Consider the following 20240-nt stretch of genomic DNA (forward strand, 5'->3'; position numbering starts at 1 on the left):
CAGTGATTCAACAATTCACACACATCCACAAAACACTTATTCTGCCTATTATGTGGAACTACGGCGACAACGGGTGGTATAGTGTGGTTTGGGACTCGAGACCCCGAAACGGCTCACCTCGTGGTCTTATTCACAGCCCTTTTTCTCAATCCGAGTTCCTGTGACCCCTCTTAACCCTTGGTTACAAGGGGGGTATCAGGGCACAAAATAAAGGTGCATCCCAGAGGGCGTGGCAACCTCTCTGAAGCACAAGCTGTGTCAGCCTAGGGTCGGCATGGGCGGCGGGTGCCTTAGCAGAGTCACACGAGGACCAGTGCACTAGATCATGTCTACACAGACGGGGGAGGGTGTATGGCCATCTGTACCACGGGTTAACTAAACTTTCCAAATTCAGCCCTAGTAACACTGGGAATATGATTCGTGGTGGCGCGTGGTGACGCCCCTGGCGGGAACTTAGACAGAGGCTGTCTTCTATCTGTGACCTTCGTGAAGCTTGCGTATGGCCAACGTAACCCCCCCCCCCGGCCTCACGGGAGACGTTGCGACCGGACGGCAGCGTGTAAGCGTTGAGGACGCGATGATCATGTATAATCCCTCGAATGCGTGAGTAAGCGGATGGAAGCGGGTAGTGAATCGGTGTCTCTGACTCGAGTATGCTTTGCATTGTTGTCCGTATGACCGGCGTGGTACCCTTGGGGAAGCGAAGGATCGGACCACCTAGGCTGAGCCTATGGCGTCCCTCGAATGAGCATGACAGGTGTAGGCTGAGCTCGATAGGAGACTTTACCGTAGGCGGTGCTCATCTAGGGTGTGGTTAGCAATTCCTCTTTAAACTAAACCGCTGCCGAGGCGTTCCCTAAGCTGGGGAAGCCCCTATATTCAGGGAGATAGAGTGGCCTTCTCTATCTAGGGAGTACGCGAGGGGACAGGGTGATGTATTTCGGCTTGTTAGCCCTTCGCGTGCGGCATACGACCCGATGTACAATGCGGGCCCGACTATTCGGAGTGGACAAGCGGAGAGCGAGGTTGTCTCGGCCCTTAGGGGCAGGGGCGCCTCTAAACCAATGCTACGGCGGTAACACCATTCCGTCATATGCGGAGGTGCGTCAGCTCTCATCTTGAGAATCAAAACGTCCGATAAGGCCAAGTAGGCCAGGTGGGGACGCCAAAGATCCTCTTGTCTTGTTGACGATGAGTACTCGGGAACACAATGCCTGCTTAACTACCACCTAAAGAATAATTTCAAAAGTTATTTCAGCTATTTTCCATAAAGCCCTGGGTGTCAAAACGCACTTCATAGACAAATTGAAATGTGGCCCAAGTGTGTGGGCAGTATAGCTTCCTAACATTTTGCGCATGAGAATTTTGTTAATCTGTTCGGGATAAAATCCATAGGGTACCATCTAGAAACCTACCTGCACAATTTCTGAAAATTTCATAAAAATTGGTTTCATGGTTTCGGAATTTTGCCGATTACAAGTAATTGGTCACTGGCACACACGGTACCAAATTTTTTCAGAAAGGTCTGAAACGAAAAGTGCGAGAGGAAATTTTCAAATTAGGGGACAAACCATTTTTTCGACTTCCCCCGTGAAAACAAGACTTCCCTACCTTCGGTAGTTAGGAAGCAAACTTGTACGTACAAACCTACAGTGTACTTTTGTACAGCTATTGCAGCTGAACATTCACAATTGACAAGTAGGAAGTGTAAAATTATTAGGCTTCCAGTTTTTTGTATTCATTATTTTCTCAACTCGGCTTACAAACATTTGGTTCATGCTTACGTGTACCCTTCCATAATTACACCCTTGTATTTATTATGACGTTGGAAAAACACTACTGTAAGTTTTATTATTATTATATTAAGTTTCCTGTTTAATGTTGATTCAATGGATGATCAAATCTTTGTTAAACAAATGTTCGTAAAAAGGCTAATTGCAACATACTATCTATTGATTTTTGATGCTTTTTCCTAACTTTTAAAATCAGGTACTTTAAGGCAAACATGCCCCAACAGGAAAATCTTTGATATTCAGCATGTTTTGTTTGTTTTAATCCGTTGTTTCCGATTATTTACTTTTTCCTACTTGCATTTTCTAAAATGAAGAAAATCCTGCATACTAAGCTTTTAATCTTATTCCTGTATTGATTAATACATCATTGTTATTAATTTAATAATAGTTTTATTCCACTACATTCATCAGACTTCTCACCCTGCTTTTCGGTTGCCTTAACCTTCCACCCTTACATATTTCTGTACAAAAGATGATTTGTACAAAAGGCTCCTGAGACACCAGGAAATAAAGTCATATACAGGGTGAATTGCTACTCGTGCTACAAACTTCTCCAGTAGATTCTTCACCCTAAAATGAACAAAAAAGTTCATATTGTCCATGGTCCGATTCTCAACNCGGACCATGGACAATATGAACTTTTTTGTTCATTTTAGGGTGAAGAATCTACTGGAGAAGTTTGTAGCACGAGTAGCAATTCACCCTGTATATTGAGAGGTCACAACAAAATTGTGGAGAGAATTAAAATAAATGAGGTGGCTATAACGGTACCTGACAAAATGAGGTCAACTTTGACAGTGTCTTCCAAGAGGTTATAGAGTCCTATGGAAGAGATGTAGCACCGAGTTTCAAAAATGGACCTTTTTTTTAACGAGGGTTCGCAACAGCAGAGTTCATATAAACCCTCAGGGTGCCGGTGTTTTTGAAAAAAAGCCCATTTGTAAGTATGTCGGGTTCGAATGCAGGGCCGCGCTGGATTCGAACCAGGGACCTTTACCTTATAGTGATGAGCGCCTTGTCAAAGACTAAACCTTGCGGCCACCGACGCCCCCAAAATGGATCTTGATAATGCACAGAGGTGAATCAGTGATTAGGCGTAGGGGTAAAAGCACCGAATCGTAGCAAAGTCCCTTGGGTCAACCATCATTGATCCAATTTTTCAAGTTGAAGTCCATGCAATACAATGGGACAGAAATTAATAAAGAAAAATATGAAATCTATGCTTTCAGACTTGTCTGCGAGTACCTAAATTGCCTAATGACTCTAAAAAATATCGACAAAATTACCTTAAAGTGGGTATCAAGATATGAAGGTTAGGAGGTGATCAGGCTGACCAACAAAAAAGGGGCAGCACTTACGTTGGAACTAGGATTGAGAAAGAAAAACTCAAGCACTGGACAATATAAAGCAAATTAAGAAATTTATAAATCTCTCAAAAAAGAAGGCGAAGGAACTCCTCTTTAACCAGTTTGATTCATTTTTATGATTTTATGTTTCGATTTTATAAAACTTAATTAAAGCTGTTTGAAAATCGACATAGAAAAAGGGTAGAATAATACTGCTACTATGTAGAGACTGTAAAATGAAAAACCAAAAGGCTTACTATTATTTTTTATAAATATGAAATCTATGCTTCAGATTGTCTGCGAGTGCCTAAATTGTCTAATGACTATAAAAAATAACGACAAAATTACCTTAAAGTGGGTATCAAGGTATGAAGGTTAGGAGGTGATCAGGCTGACCAACAAAAAAGGGGCAGCACTTACGTTGGAACTAGAATTGAGAAAGAAAAACTCAAGCACTGGACAATATAAGGCAATCTAAGAAATTTTATAAAAACATAGTTAAAGCTGTTTGAAAATGGACTTAGGAAAAATAAGAATTATGTAGATACTGCAAAATGAAAAACCAAAAGGCTTACCATTATTTTTTATAAATATGAAATCTATGGTTCAGACTTGTCTGCGAGTGCCCAAATTGCCTAATCAGTCTAGGAAAGCACGACAAAACTACCTTAAAGTGGTTTCTAAGGTATAAAGGTATATGAGGTGATAAGGCTGACCAACAAAAAAGGGGCAGCACTTACGTTGGAACTAGGATTGAGAAAGAAAAACTCAAGCACTGGACAATATAAGGCAAGCTAAGAAATTTTATAAAACTTAGTTAAAGCTGTTTGAAAATGACTTAGGAAAAAGAAGAACTATGTAGATACTGCAAAATGAAAAACCAAAAGGCTTACCATTATTTTTTATAAATATGAAATCTATGCTTCAGACTTGCCTGCGAGTGCCCAAATTGCCTCATCAGTCTAGGAAAGAACGACAAAATTACCTTAAAGTGGTTTCTAAGGTATAAAGGTATATGAGGTGATAAGGCTGACCAACATAAAAGGGGCAGCACTTACGTTGGAACTAGGATTGAGAAAGAAAAACTCAAGCACTGGACAATATAAGGCAAGCTAAGAAATTTTATAAAACATAGTTAAAGCTGTTTGAAAATCGACTTAGGAAAAAGAAGAACTATGTAGATACTGCAAAATGAAAAACCAAAAGGCTTACCATTATTTTTAGGTCAAAAATGAATTTACGTTTAGGTTTTGGTTTATCCTAAATAAAGTATAATTCCAACCGTCAATGGGAAAATTTTTAAAGGCATCTAACAGACTCACTGAGGATAGACTAAAATTTGACAATTATTGACATCTGCTATCATTTTTCCTTAACGTTTTAAAGTAAACAACTTTTGTCATAAAAATTCACACAAAATTTTTTTTGTTACAGTTTACAATATAATTTTCTTGCCGGAACCACTCTAGGCACTCATACATTTCATCCCTTGATTTAAACCAAAGAAACCTTGAAGGTCTTCAGCCCATTTTGAACAAATACGATTTCAATCAATAAATAATATTTATTTAAAATTAATTGCCCTTGTAATAAGCAATTCAAGCCATTTATAAAATTTGTAAACTAGGGTATGGAATATACTCTTTCGGAGAGGTCGGATAGGTGCACGAGATAAGAGATTCGTCAAAAGGTCAATTGATACGAGACTCAGCACGAATGGCACATATTGAAAATTTCGCTGATTCTTGAACTTCTATTCGAGTATATATACCGGTCGGAATGGGTTTAAACATCAGTAACCCACTGGGTTGGTTTGTGTTAACTGCTAACTAGTGAAGTAACACATCAACATGTGGACAAAGATTCTCCTTCTAGCTCTTGGTAAGTAAAACACATTGCAACTATTCGCTTAAGAACAGCTAAGCATTTCAGTAGAATATGCTTAAATTTTACTATTAAAAATGTAACAGTACAAATAATCTAATTTGACTGAGAAATTACAAATTAAAAAAGAATTTTAAAATCAAAAGTTTTTAAGCACGTTTACTAGATACAATAAATTCACTGTTATACCAAGAATTAAATAATTCTACGCTAAAATGACATGTGTACATTGATTAATTCTAGTTGGGCTTGCATCGGCTGAAATTGCTTGGAAAGTAGGCAACCAGTACAAATATGAGATCAGGGGAAGGACCGTCACCGGACTTCACCAGGTCGCGGACCAATACGCTGGTATGCTCATGAAAGGAAAACTCACCGTCCAACCCAAATCCGAAAATGTCATCACACTGCAGGTAACATTAGTTTCCCTTGAATCTTAGTGAGTTTGAAGCTAAGTTTAATAAAAAAACGAACTTTTTTTAAAGATCGGTCAAGCTCAATACGCCGATGTCCATGCGAACCTCACCGGGGGCTGGTCTTCTTACATACCAGACAACAAGTTGAACTACCGTCAACTCCCCTTTTCCAACAAGCCTTTCGAACTTCATCTCAAGAATGGCGTCGTTGACAAAATGGTCGTGGCCAGCTCCGTCGCAACATGGGAACTTAACATGCTCAAAGCCATTGCAAGTCAGCTTCAGGTCGACACCCAAGGTGAACATTTGATGAAATCCAAAATCAACCAAGTACCCAACAAAGGCGATCATATGGGCGTCTACAAAACCATGGAAGTAAGTTCAATAGCCGCTTGGAAAATTAAATAAAATTTCAAAATAATAACATTCAACGAACACTAAATTTGATCCGTAGGACACAGTGACAGGATTGTGCGAAACCATCTACGATGTCTCTCCTCTTCCAGAATACGTATTGCAAAGCCGCCCATACCTCGCTCCCCTTACTCACTACCGTGGAGACGGACAGTTTATTGATATCGTGAAAACAATGAACTACTCCAACTGTGACCAACGTGTGGCTTACCACTTTGGCATCTCTGGATTGACCGATTGGGAACCAGCAAGCAACCAAATGGGAACTTTCATGTCCGTGAGTATCACGCAATGCCGACAATTCCATTATAACGTTTATAACAACTAATGATAACGTCATTTATAGCGTTCGTCCCAGACCAGAGTCATCGTTTCAGGATCCCTCAGCCATTACACCATTCAATCTTCGGTCACTACCAACAAAATTGTCTTGGCTCCACATTTGTACAACAGCCAGAAGGGAATCGTTGCCAGCCGCATGAACTTGACACTCGAAGCCGTTTCGCAATCGGGCAACGTACCATCGGTCCCCAACCCTCGTACCGTCAAGAACCTCGTGTACGAATACAACGCGGCCACAGAACAGGAAGACAAACAAAACCATAACGCTTACAAGGTATACAATAGCCGTGAAGAAACCTCCAGACCTTCTTCATCGTCATCGTCTTCCTCATCTTCTGAATCCTCAGAGCATGTCCAATCCCCCCTCAAAAAAGCAACAAATCCTCAACAACCAAAAAGGAATCGTTCTCGACGATCTGTTGGACAGAAAGAAAGATCGGGTAAAACCCAACACTCCTCCAGTTCCTCAAGCTCCAGTTCCAGTGAATCACAAGAAGTTCTAGGACAAATGAAAAAAGACCAAAACAAGTACTACTCGTCTTCCAGTTCGTCCAGTTCCAGCGAAAGCCATAGTTCGATTAGCAGCAGTGAAGAATACTGGCAACCCGAACCTGAACTTCAAAAAGCACCTACATCGCCATTTTTGCCTTACTTCATTGGATACCAGGGTAACTCGATCCAAGCTGCAAGACAGGTAGATGTCGTCCAGCAAGTACAAAAGCTCGCTCAACAAATAGGATCCGAAGTTCACAAGCCAAATGGCCTCACCGGTGAAAACACTTTGACCAAATTCGTCATTTTGACCCGTGTTCTTCAAACAATGACCGTCGACCAACTTAAACGTGCCACTGAACAACTCTACTACCCATACTCCAAAGCATCACCTAGGAGCACTTCTGATGCCGAACGTTATCAAGCATGGGTTGCCTTCCGTGATGCCATGTCACAAGCCGGAACCGGACCTGCTCTTCTCTGCTTAAAGGAATGGATCAACACCGGAAAAGTACAGTATGAAGAAGCTGCGGAACTTGTAGCAGTATTGCCACAAACAGCCCGTTACCCAACCAACGAATACATGAACGCATTTTTTGTAAGTAAAATTTTGCTATTAACTGCATCTCTTGACGAATGAAATTTCATAACGTTATGTTCATTTATTTTTACAGGACTTGGCTACAAGCGAAAAGGTTACCAAACAAAGGTTTTTGAACACCAGCGCCATTTTTGCGTTCACAAGTCTTGTAAGGAAAGCTCAAGTCGACAAGGATACAACATACAACCGCTACCCAGTGTACACTTACGGAAAATTTGCTCTTAACAACACAAAGGATGTCGTCAACAAATACATTCCATACTTAGAAAAGCAGCTCACCAAAGCCATCTCGCAAGGAGACAGCATTAAGATTCAAGTATACATCCGTGCCCTCGGCAACACAGCTCATCCCAAAATTTTGTCTGTCTTTGAGCCTTACCTCGAAGGACAACAACATGTATCTGACTACCAACGATTGACCATGGTTGCTTCCTTGGACAAAATGACCAAAGTATACCCAACACGAGTACGATCTGTTCTTTACCAAATCTACCAAAACACCGGAGATACTTCAGAAGTTCGTGTTGCTGCTGTTATGCAGTTGATGAAGACTAACCCACCTGCACAGTTATTGCAACGTATGGCTCAATTTACCAACTCCGACCACAGCAAGCAAGTCATTGCCGCCGTGCAAAGCGCCATCAAATCCGCTGCTAGCCTCACCACCCCAGAACACTACGAATTGTAAGTTTAGAACATAAATTAATTGATTTGAAAAATTTCTTATATAAAATTTTTCTTTTAGGGCTGAAAATGCTAAATCTGCTGTCAACATGCTGAATTACCGTGACTTCGGTCTTCAATATTCCACTCACTACATTCGTAGCTATCTCGTTGCACAAGAACCGCAACACGGTCACCTTTCATACAAAGGTGACTTCACGGCCATTGAAGGCGAAGACAGCCTTGTCCCCAGCTCTGTATTCTATAACCTCAGAGAAAACCTTGGAGGATTCAAGCGAGGACAATACCAGGCAATTATTGAAATATTTTCAATACCATCTCACTAAATGACGTAGCATACAACTATCTATATTTTCAGATGAGCTACATGACCTCGAGCGCTGATGAACTTATGGAATTGCTTTCAAACCAATTCACCTGTGAACATTGCAGAAATTCCAAATCTAGCCACTCTAAACCTGACAACACATGGTCATTCGAGAAAATCGCCAAAATGTTGAATGTCGTCGTTAACAAGCCTGAACAAGTTGAAGGAAACCTTTTCCTCTCGACTTTCGGTGGCAAACGTTTCTTTGCTTTCGACAACCATACCGTCGAACAGTTGCCTAACAGTGAGTTCTTAGTCTACATTAATGGTATCGCCTGTCTACATAAGCGTACTTCTGACTCTACATTCTGTTCTAGTCGCCAAATACGTTGCTCAGTCTCTCCACCAAGGTCAACACTTCAACTTCACTAAGATGTACAGCAAGAGTGGTTTCAAAATCGGATTCCCCACTGCCATGGGTTTGCCATTCCTCTACTCTTACGATGTTCCGACATTCGCTTACCTGGGAGGTGAAATGCGCGCTCAATCACATCCTGATATCGCTTCATACCCAAAGAACGAAATCCCCGTCCCCAAAACTGTCAACGTTACCACCGATATGGAATTTACGTAAGAATTTGGTCTTTAAGCAAAGTAAGCGCCGTAAACAACAATTGTACAATTGCGGCTCGTCTTTCAGCTATGTCGTCAAGACACAAGGAAAGATGGGATTCGTCACACCATTCGACAACCAGCGTTACATCGCCGGTCTTCAAAGGAACATCCACCTACATCTTCCCATCCGTGCCCGTGTCGATGTTGATGTCGAAAACAACAAGGTCTGGGCCAAACTTGAGTCGTTTGAACAAAACCACAAGCACAAGCTTTTCGAATACAGTACTGTCGCCTACACTGCCAAACACGACATCCTCACCTTCACCCCAGTTGTCGATGGCCCTCACGCCGAACATATTCACGTCAGACCTGTTCAAAGGGTACGTCTTAAACATCAATGCTTTACACTTAATTGAATAATTAAATCATATTTGTTTCGGTTTCGTGATTGCAGAGGGAAAGTACAGTTGGACACGAGAGTACCGGATTCGCTTTCGACGTCAAAGCCGAAACTGAGCAGAAGTTTTACGATTTTGCCACAGTGTACAATGCACTCAAACGTCATGACCCACTCTCGGCTCTTGTTTATGGACACTTCGAACAATCTATCAGCAACAACAACTTCACCGTTGTCTACAACCCACAACGCTCTACCGCTCAATACGCAAACTTCACCTTTGTTTACGGCAAAACTGGACACTCCGCTGAAAAGGGCGTACACTCAAGCCACAACAAACACAGGGCCGCCAACGTTAGGAACAGCGCTGCCCAATCAGACTCGAAACCCGACAGCCTTGAACGTCAAGAGCAGTTCCTTCAGAACGCCGCAGCTGGAATCCAAGGTTGGCTTATTTCTCAGAAGTTGACGAACACAAAAATAACTAATTTTATACATTACAGACTACACCGCACATATGGTCGATATGTCAGTCCAATTCGAGGGTCAATCCAAGGCTAAGTATGTTGCCACAGCTTCTTATGCTAGCAGCCCTGTTTCTGACAAATCACGATTCCTCTTCTTCGTGAGCAAGACTCCAGCCAAACAAACCTACACCACCAAACCATACGAGGTAATTTAGTTACTTTTCTCCTATGTACAAACAAATTCACATTAATGACCTAAAATGAACGATTACTTTCAGGCTGCACTTGAACTTACTGCAACTTCACCCAATGTCCCACTTGTCAACTTCAAAAAAGCTCTCGAAACCCAGCCTACTTCACAAATCAACGGTGAATTTTCATTCGGCGAAAAGGCATCTTCAGGTGCAAAAGTTACATTCCAAGGAAAACTTTCTCAGACCAACGAACGCCGCGACTTCGTTCGTGAGCACCCCGTTTCCAAACTTTGCGAAAGTGAAATGCGCGAAGGAAATTACATCCAACCGGCTTGCCGCAATGCTACCGCCTCTGCTAACTTCTTCGATCAATATAAATTCACTTTCCACTACGAACAGGTGCCACAAGTATTTAAGAACTTCACCTACAAAGCCTACGATCTCGCTCGTTACTTCGCTTATCCTTATGTTCATGAAGACACCGTTTCTGCCAAAAACCAACAAGGAGAAGTAGATGTCGTTGTCAGGTTTGAAAAAGACCTTAAAGCCGTCAACATCTCAGTCGAGGCCCCAACACTCACTGCTCAATTCCGTCATCTCCCTGTTAACCGTTGGGTAAGACCAGCTGTTGTGTTCCACCCACATTACAACACCGCTGACCGCCTCGGCCAAACCTACTTCCGTGCTCAACAATTCCGTAAGTACTGTGATTTATACGATATCCCTATTTGCAAAATTTGTAATTGAACAACTCGGATCTTCTCTTATTTTCAGCAACTTGCGTAGTGGACAAGAACTTGGCAACCACCTTCGACAACAAATCATTCCCCGTAAAACTCGGCGATTGCTGGCACGTATTGGCTCACTCTCTTGGAGTCTTTACCCATGACCCTGAAGACAAATATTTTGGCGCTCTTGTTCGTGAACACGAATCAGACAAAAAGGTATTGATTCGCATGTAATTTCTAAATAAGTCTGAATTAGCATTTTCATATAAATTTTGATCGGCAGGAACTCGTTCTCGTCTTTGGAGAAAATGTCGTCGAAGTTAAACCTACTTCCAGCTCGGACAAAGTCGGAGTAGTTAAGGTCAACGGACAGACAGCCGAATTCACCCAAACCAAAGTAGCTAAATTTGAAGACAACTTCGGCTACACTTTCTTCCAAGTTTACGCTCTGCCAACTGGTGCCGTCAGGATGTACTCTCCTCTCGCCGGAGTCGAAGTCGTATACGACGGAGCTCGCGTCAAATTGCAGGTTTCCAACACATTCCGTGGACAACTCCGTGGACTTTGCGGAACGTTCAACGGCGAAGACGTCGATGACTTTACCTGTCCTAACAACTTGATCTTGAAAGACCCTTACCTCTTCGCTGGTAGCTACGCTTACGCAGACGAAACCTGCAAGGGACCAGCCAAAGAAATGCACGACAAAGCCCAAAATGCCAAAGGATACAAGAAATACGTTGTTCTCGGAAACGTCCTTAACAGCCGCAAATCACAACACCAAAAATTGCCGACCAGCAACATCGCTGAACCATCCATGAAAGTTGAACGCAAGCCATACCGTTCCGTCGTTAAAGTCGTAGAATACAACGGACAAACATGCTTCAGTGCCAGAAAGATGCCCGAGTGCCTTCCTGGATACAAAACTGAAGGTTATGAAGTGAGAAACGAGAAATTCCACTGCCTAACCGACAACGCCACCGCTCAACGCTGGCGCGAGTCCGTCAGCAAAGGAAACAGCCTTCGTTTCGGAGACAGAAAGCCCAACCACCAACAAAACGTTCAAGTACCCAAGAAATGCGTCAAGAACTGAAATCTGTCAAAATCTTTTTCGAAATAAATAACATACTCGACTATATGGTTTAATTTAATAAGCTTTCATCCCTTTCTTCCAAACCTTACATATTTGATTTATTTTCAAACAGCACATGAACTATTAAAAAAACAAATAATTATAAAACAATATCTAAAGGTGAACCTGAAATAACCAAGCTTACTACGGTTGACAATAACATTTCTTTAAAAAAACGAAAATATTAAGTTTGCAGTTATTTTATCCATTGACTTCATAGTTCTTCAGCTAGATTACAAAGAAATGAAGAACCTTTGTCTTTAAAACATACACATATCGATTCCAATAAAGGGATAAAAAGATAAATAAGAAAACTGAAATAAAACGAGAACGCAGGACATAAATATAAAAGTTCAAAATTTTAAAGTAAGATTGGACCTATCATACAATGCGGGACAACATCAAATTGAAAAAAGTAAATGGGGGCTTAAGGACAGAGGAACGATGACGGCTTTGGTTACGAAAAGCTTTGGCATAGGTCATTACCATAAATTTACAATATATACATATTGTTTACAAAGAAATTTCACCTTTTGCTACAAACTCTAAGCATCTTGTGAATCTCATCATTTTATAATATAATAAATCTAGTCTCAGGATTCTTAGTGACTTAAAATCATCTAATGGTTAGTCAAGGATAAAAGTAGGGAGAGTCGAGGTCCTCAATACCTCAATGTGTTAAGATTTTTCGAGACCGCACCTCCAGGTTATATAGTAGGTATAGGCCTAAAAATATTGCAGGAGTTCCACTCGGATATAGTATGGTGATAAGGATACTAGGAAGCAGGGTTTGTACTCCCCAGGCACTGCAGCCTTCCGGCTTATTGTACCTTCCTAGTTCCTTAGTTCAGTGAAGGTTGTTCCATCATAAATTTACTGTGTCTAGCACCGCTAGAGTTTATCCACTTCTCTTTTTATTTCGTTTGGATCAATTCTGCGATGGAGGATTCAATATTTGTTGTTGTTATCCCAAGTATAGGTTCGCCTATGTATGGTCTTGCAGATCCTCCTCTGGTCAGTAGTCTGCTTTCTCCTTACCCAAAATTCCTCTGTGCCCTGGCACCCATGATATCATCTGGTTGTTGTGTTTTGGAGATTTTGGATGTATTCACTGACTAATTTTGATGTGATTTTCTAACATGCTAATGCTTCAATAGCTGCTTGCTCCCCCATTATTTAACTGGGGTGCTAAATATTCCGCCTTCGTCTCTCTCATACTACACAGTCACGCTAATAAATGCATTCATGGTAATGCTTTAGTGGTTGCTGGGCTATCAGACTTTTTGTCCGTGTAACCTCTTTTAAGATTTTCCAAGGCATAAGCATCGATGGCATGTATTTCTGCTTGAAAGGCCGAAGTGTACTTCTCTAATGAGTTTGATTGCTCATGTTTTCGGTTGTACAGAAAATGCCCGATCCGGTTCCTTCGTTCCGGAGCCATCTGTATACCACATCATTGTATCTGACGCTCTCCTGTGTTCTGCTTCTCCTTTATAGTCCGTTGAGACTTTGTAGGATGTTGTCAAGAATGTTTCCGGGATCATATAGTCAGTCCTCTCGGATAGACTTCCGGCTACCGGATCGAACGAACCGTTTATCTACAACTATTAGCGCCAGATCTATCTATCACCAGCTCCTGCTCCATTATGAGTCAGTGTGTCCAGGGCGAGATCATAGACGAATAGGTATTTGCAAGTTCACATACTGGTCTTAGAGGTCAAGGTCACAATACTTATCCCTCAAAGCACTTGGACAGTCTATCGGTTGGCTTGAGCGATGGCCCAGCCTTTCCCGACTGAGAAGTACCGTCTGTCCTCCATGTGAAAAATTCATCAAAGGATCATCGCAGAAACTTCTTTTTTATTACCATTTATACTAATTATGTATATTATATGTAATGAGATTCAATATTATTTTTCATCACATCCTGAGGGGAGCAAGTAATCAGTGTTGTTCTTCCAGTTCCTGAACATTTTTCTTCTATTCTTAAGGAGGTTTCGAGGACACCTCCGCTTCAGTCACCTTACTGTAGAGTGGATAATATTGGATATGGATCGGGCCAATAGATTATGTGAGAATAGTTTTGCATGGAATGTAGAATATTTCTAAAGCTTAAGCTTTTTAACAAAGGGTGTTTGGAGGTCATTGTGAAGGGTAAAGGTGTAGGGATCGTTGACGATGGTTCTGAAGACATTGGATTTTAAGGACTGTATTCATTTTATTTTGGGAGGTTTAACGGTGCTCCATTGTTCTAATCAGTATGCCTAACTCATCTGCAGTAGTCCGCAAGCTTTCAATTCTTATATGCCGGTTTCAGGTTAGACGTGAGTAGAGATAGAATTCAAGATACGGTACAGTCAGTTTTTATGCTAGGAGAGTTTTTGAGGAAAATAGCCGGCAAAGGAAGATAGGTAGATGAAGTAAGAGATTGGTCCAAGCACGCTGCCCTGCGGTACACCCACTCCCAAAGGGGACAAACTAAAGGCAGACTACTAAATCTAGGACGTGCTAGGGTAGAATGGTACATGTAAGATTTCTTCCTGTCGGATGATAAACCTATTGTTTGATAGTTAGCGTATCCTATTTTTGTCCGTTCAGACGTTTTGGCATTCGCCGTCAGATGGCCGCCTTCAAGATGGCGAAATACCTAAACGCGTCTGAATCAATAAAAATTAGCGAGGATGAGAAGTCAAGATTGCTAAGTAACTATCGAACAATAGAATAATATCGAAGGTTTTTGCTTGAGATTAAAAATTAGTCAATCAATTACTTATTCTTTCTAAGGTCTTCGTTGAGATAAAAAAGTCAGTGTCACGAGCGGGCTTCGAACTCACGACCACTGGCTAAATACACCGCTGCTCTACCCTTTGAGCTATTGTGACTTCGATCCTCTCGGACATCTTTAACTCAATTAACACCTTAGAAAGAATAATTAATTGATTGAAAGATGTAATTTGGTCACTTGACTAAAAAAACGTAGATGGATTAATATTTAAAAAGTAAAAGAAGTATCTCTCCACGAAACTGCTCTCCATGGCCGCTTCATAAGTCGCCTGGAATCCAATCCGATTACACGACATTTGAAAATGGCAAAAAGAGGGACAATTCGAATTGTAGGTTGAGATGGAGAGTTGGTGTCCGAGAAGATCGAAGTCACGATAGCTCAAGTAGTGGCGTATTTAACGCGGTCGTGGGTTCGAATCTCGCTCGTGACGCAGGCTTTTTTATCTCAAGCAAGACCTTAGAAAGAATAATTAATTGATTGAACGATGTAATTTGGTCAATTGACTACGAAAACGTAAACGGATTAAAGATTAATACCACGAGCGGGATTCGAAGCCGAAGGTCGTCGGTTCGAATCCCGCTCGTGACACTAATTTTTCATCTCAACCAAAGCCCTCAGGTAAAAAGAATAATTAATTGGAATAAATAATATGATCAATTATGACCACTAAGCAAATTTGAATAGAATATTAGTTGGTCTGTTGAGTCGACATTGCAGACTTCGGAGACATATAGAATCAAGGAGCAGAAGAAACAAGCCTGTGAAGATATTACCAGAAGAAGAAATGGCGGACCCCTCCTAAGAAAGGGTTCACAGAGTTCTCAACAAAATTCAAAACAACTGGTAAAAATGGTTACACAATAGACCGATACTGGTAGAGGTGCTTAGGTATTATGCCTCGTACCCCATCCCTAAATGACCGGGACTTGGTCGGTTCACGTGTACTGCATAAACCTCTTGGACTTGTTCACAAACCCCAAGATTTTGAACCATTTTATCTCGGGGAGTGATTTGGTGATGTCCTCTCCTTCAAAGATTTCGAATCTAGACCTAGCATACCTATCACACTCTGCGAGGTAGTGCCTTGCCGTTTCTTCTTTTATTTCCCAGAAGCGGCAAAAGGGATCTGGTAGGATACCCATTACGAAGAGGTGTCTTCTCAGTGGGCAGTTGCTCGTCAGAATACCTATCAGCCTCGTAATTCCCTTCCTCAAGATAGACAATAGCCATTTCGATTCAGCTGGATTGATCGCCTTAACAAACTCTTTCGATTGCCTGTGTCCGGGGGATAAATTCCACTCCCTAAGGAATTGTTTCATGCCCCAGTTATTGATACTCTCTTTCGCTGTGCTCACAGAGTGAGGTAATACCGGTTGTGGCCCGACAAACGCAGTATTAGAACCTTCTTTGGCTAGGCCATCNATCGCGGACCCACTCAACTTCAGAGAGGGTGTTCCACATTCCTAGAAGCGGGGATTTTCAATCGCCTGGAAAAGAAGCATATCTGGACACTGGTTCCAAGGAAAGTTTAGTTTTTAAGGAATGTTTATTTAGATTTTATGATACTTTAGGTTCATTTAAGTGTGTAAGTTTGTTAAAATGTTGCCCGTAGAGAATTAAGATTAATCTATGTTTAATATTTTAGTTTCCGTTGGAATAAATGTGTTTTTTTGTTTCCTTATGTAAATATTGTGTTCTTTTTTTTAGTTAATTTTACTGTTATTGAATTTTCTTTGTTTTATTTATTTTTTTTCTTTACGGTTCGCAGTTTCCGTGTATATAAACAGCGTGGCCCCCATTTTTTAAAAAATTTAATATTAGATTCAGTATTGTTAATTCATTAAGTAACCCCGCCCGTCCCCAGGGAGCGAAGCCGGCAAATTCTCGGCGTAAGAGCATCACAGTGGCAGTGAGGACATGCCCTACAGCTAATTCGACGGGTTAGCCTATCACACGCATTTCGGCATTTCCGCAAATCACATGGAGTAATCTCACAAAACAAGATCAGCTAAGAAGAATCTCTGGACGAGATCATTCTAAGCATCAGAGAGAAGTTTCAACAGAAAAAACCCGCGGTCATGAGTACAGCTTGTTCGACCCCGATGGACCTAGGACGCAAGACTGTTCCAGGAGCACTATTTGATCCAAAAACTCAGTATCGAGAGTTCATGGTCATGTACATCTCGATTCGTGCAATTGAGAGAAAAATTCAATCCAATATGCACAAAATGTAAACAAGACAAACTGACAGACGATGGCTTGCCAAAGCGCGTCTGATAGACCAAACACTGCAAGACGGGAAGATCAAAAATTCAATACAACAAGTTCTTTAAATTGTGAAACCCACTGAGGAACATCTAGACTTAAAATTATTTAAACCCTTCTAAGCCTGTTGTGTCCGTCCGAGTCATACTCCCCTGTGACCCTGCCCAGTATTATCGTGGCTCAGGTCGGCATGCAAAACTTTCTACAATGTTCCAGAACTAAAAACCTTGCGGGAACAAGAAAGCTAGGATAGAATGTATCAAAGAGAGCAGGAAAAGAATTCGAATCCAATAGGTCTCTTGATGCTCCAATTTTACATTAGACCAATAAGGCTTATGGCCAATTTGTTTTGAGTCTTCTAATTGGATTATTTTTCAAGTGAAGGATGCAAGTTTGAGGCAAGAGAGTAGGTAGAGTGTACAAGGCTGTAGTAGACGTTGGTATTCTTGGTGATACTTCGGTATTCAACGTAGGTATTGGTAGTTCCTGCCAGATCATGGGTGAAAAGAATTTTGAGATCCGTGTGAGTAGTAAGATTGAAAATGTAGAAAGAAGCATCTACTATTTTTCGGAAAATTAGCCTGGGAGGAACGGAGCACTTTAAAGCTAGGATCATTAAGTCCGTATTGACTTAATTTCAATATTGCATATGAGTCGTTTGTTAGTCTGTGAGACTTTAGATCACTGGTCATGTAGTCTAGCGAGTGACAAAGGTTTATCAATTAATCCTGCTAAACTAGAATTGATAATGTTTAGCAGGATTAATTGAAAAATTGCCAGCTAACCTTTAACATTTATTATATTATCGATACCATATGAATAATATTGCAACATTTAAAAACATATGTGTATAATTTTTTTTAAAGTGAAATTAAACATTTATTACCAAGGAATGCAAAATACAGACTGAATAGTAAGACGACGTAGTGGCAAACATTTTTATCGTAGTAGTTTCATTCTTGCAAATGAGGTTTCCTTCGCGGCTCAAATGTGAAAGTTTGGCGTATTGTTGTTATAAAATGATAAAAACGGTTACGCATGTTATTACAAATTTCTTGGCATATTCTCGTAATATTGATGCGTCGGTATTTGCTCCTCGTCTTCCGGTAGTTTGATCTCTTCTATATCATTGTATTTCCCTAAGCTAGCGAGTGAACAATCTTTGAGCCTAAGGGAAGAAGATTTTTTTTTAAAGAAAGTTCTGCAAGAAACGGTTGATAAATCGTATACCTTCGCAACAGTTGCTTCTGAGCTTCTTCTATTGCCTCAACGTTTCCCCTCCAGATGTCGAGGACGGTATAGCTCAAAGCTCTAGAAAATGAAAAATTGATATACCACGGTCTTCGAGAGACGCAGCGTACGACCGCGTTCAGGTGTTTGGTCGCTTCCGTGTCCTCGAAGCTCCCCGCGAGGAAGGATATACCCATGACAGCAGCAGGAACCTGAAAATAGCGTTTTTATCCCAACCATCTGCCAGTGATTCGGTTTGCGGTTTATTTGTGCCAACTCACCGTTCTAGTCAATGCTTCCATTGTCGCTTTGGCAATCTGATCCGAGTCGAATATTCTCGGACACATCATACCGGCGCTGACCATGTTGACTTTGAGAATCATCCCGTCGAAGAAGACGTGATATTGTTGCAGCATTTGGAACAACTGGGCGAAAACAGTTTCAGCAACTTTTTGCCCTCTTTCCAACGAATGCTTTCCCTCTTGCTCTATGTCCGGCTCGACTATCGGTACAAGCCTGAAAGAAAATACAAATTTTTTACACACATATAAAAATTGTTTTTAATTTCTTTTACTCAATATCATTTTTACTAGTCGTATATGTGTTCATACTAAAGATGAACAATATAATCCCTCTGAAAGTGTACAAAGGATCAAATGATATGATACATGAAAATGTAATGCTAAACTTATGTTAATCTATTTTGTTCAACAACGATAATATAATTTTGAAAATAAGATATGTCGTGCTGAGGACTGCAGGAATCTGTAGCTTGGTTTCCAAACATTTTCGTGGGTAAAGCTAAAAGTTCAACACCTAGCATCAACTGCTTACAAACATGCAAAAAATAGGATTACCTTACTAATAACACATCTCATAATGTGTGAGAAATTCAACGGGACTAATCCACAAACCAAATATATTATGTGCCCAGTACTAAATGACATGATCTGGTGAGCACTTGGTAGAAACCCAAAAACCCAAAAAGCAAGGTAAATGGAGCAAAACCGAGTCAAACGTGTCATATAATGCTCCTTATTCTATGAGACGTTGGACGCAGTATGTAAGATTCTCGACCGTACACAACTTGATGAAAAAAGGTGAAAAAACTATCACATTTCCAGTCATATAGAGACATTACTTAGTACTGCAATTCCTTAGAATTACTTGGACGATCATGACACAAAACAAGGCCATTAGTACATTAATGTGTCCCAGATCACATGGAAAGTGAGCACCAGTAAAGTCATTTACTAGCCATCATAATTTTAACAAGCAGTGTACGAATGAATTAAAAACCGAGTCCAACGTCTATACAGAATGCTTCTTAGTATGTTGCCATGTACAATCTAGACAATCAGAGCAAGTATAAAACTAACATCAGCACGTTTCCACTTTACGAATCTACATACTGTCGTTAGTACGCCAATTACGTGAGACTCCTGAAGTAGACTCAAACGAAAAAGGGCCATGGTTCTTCTCCTTCGACTCGTTTTGACGCCAAGAAATCCCAATCTGGATTTACACTTGTTGGTGACACCCTTCGTCACATTGTATGAGCTAATAAAGTCAAACAAAAAATAAATAAAGAGATGAAAATTCAGAGGCATTGTTCGTAACATAGTATGAGTGTATTGTTGTTGTTTGGCCAGGGATGCCTCCTGAATTGTAATGCCACCTAAACTAAAATTGGCGGTGGGTTAATCAAAATTAAGACGGTAGGCTTAAGAGAGAGTAGAAGAGTGAAAAAAGAGAGGACGGTGTGCGTCGAGACGGCCTGGCCGGAGCAAAGAAAATCATCAATTCCTTGATCAACGAAGGCGATCGCGGACCCACTCAACTTCAGAGAGGGTGTTCCACATTCCTAGAAGCGGGGATTTTCAATCGCCTGGAAAAGAAGCATATCTGGACACTGGTTCCAAGGAAAGTTTAGTTTTTAAGGAATGTTTATTTAGATTTTATGATAATTTAGGTTCATTTAAGTGTGTAAGTTTGTTAAAATGTTGCCCGTAGAGAATTAAGATTAATCTATGTTTAATATTTTAGTTTCCGTTGGAATAAATGTGTTTTTTTGTTTCCTTATGTAAATATTGTGTTCTTTTTTTTAGTTAATTTTACTGTTATTGAATTTTCTTTGTTTTATTTATTTTT

At 40.7% G+C, this 20240-nt stretch overlaps 2 protein-coding genes across 2 annotated transcripts in view; one reads left to right on the top strand and one right to left on the bottom strand.

Annotated features, from left to right (window-relative positions):
• Positions 1 to 4908: 4908 nt before the first annotated feature.
• Positions 4909 to 11813, top strand: LOC106673815 (vitellogenin-1-like). The gene is made up of 15 exons (XM_014406108.2): positions 4909 to 5020; positions 5267 to 5436; positions 5509 to 5814; positions 5894 to 6130; positions 6200 to 7285; positions 7362 to 7972; positions 8034 to 8262; positions 8331 to 8583; positions 8657 to 8909; positions 8980 to 9274; positions 9349 to 9736; positions 9795 to 9964; positions 10037 to 10649; positions 10727 to 10896; positions 10964 to 11813. Exons 1-15 carry the CDS (start codon positions 4990 to 4992, stop codon positions 11768 to 11770), a joined length of 5619 nt encoding a protein of 1872 aa, XP_014261594.1. The 5' UTR covers positions 4909 to 4989; the 3' UTR covers positions 11771 to 11813.
• A 5879-nt stretch (positions 11814 to 17692) lies between these two features.
• Positions 17693 to 20240, bottom strand: part of LOC106673814 (fructose-bisphosphate aldolase-like) — a 19241-nt gene continuing 16693 nt past the window's right edge. The window contains exons 5-7 of the mRNA XM_014406107.1: positions 18371 to 18605; positions 18090 to 18301; positions 17693 to 18027 (exon numbers count right to left, since the gene is read on the bottom strand). Coding sequence (XP_014261593.1) covers positions 17904 to 18027; positions 18090 to 18301; positions 18371 to 18605 — 571 coding nt within the window. The 3' untranslated portion in view covers positions 17693 to 17903. The remainder of the gene's footprint in view (positions 18028 to 18089; positions 18302 to 18370; positions 18606 to 20240) is intronic.

The sequence above is a fragment of the Cimex lectularius genome, unplaced genomic scaffold (genome assembly GCF_000648675.2).
Source record: "Cimex lectularius strain Harlan isolate CLEC.00 unplaced genomic scaffold, Clec_2.1 scaffold42, whole genome shotgun sequence".
NCBI lineage: Eukaryota > Metazoa > Arthropoda > Insecta > Hemiptera > Cimicidae > Cimex > Cimex lectularius.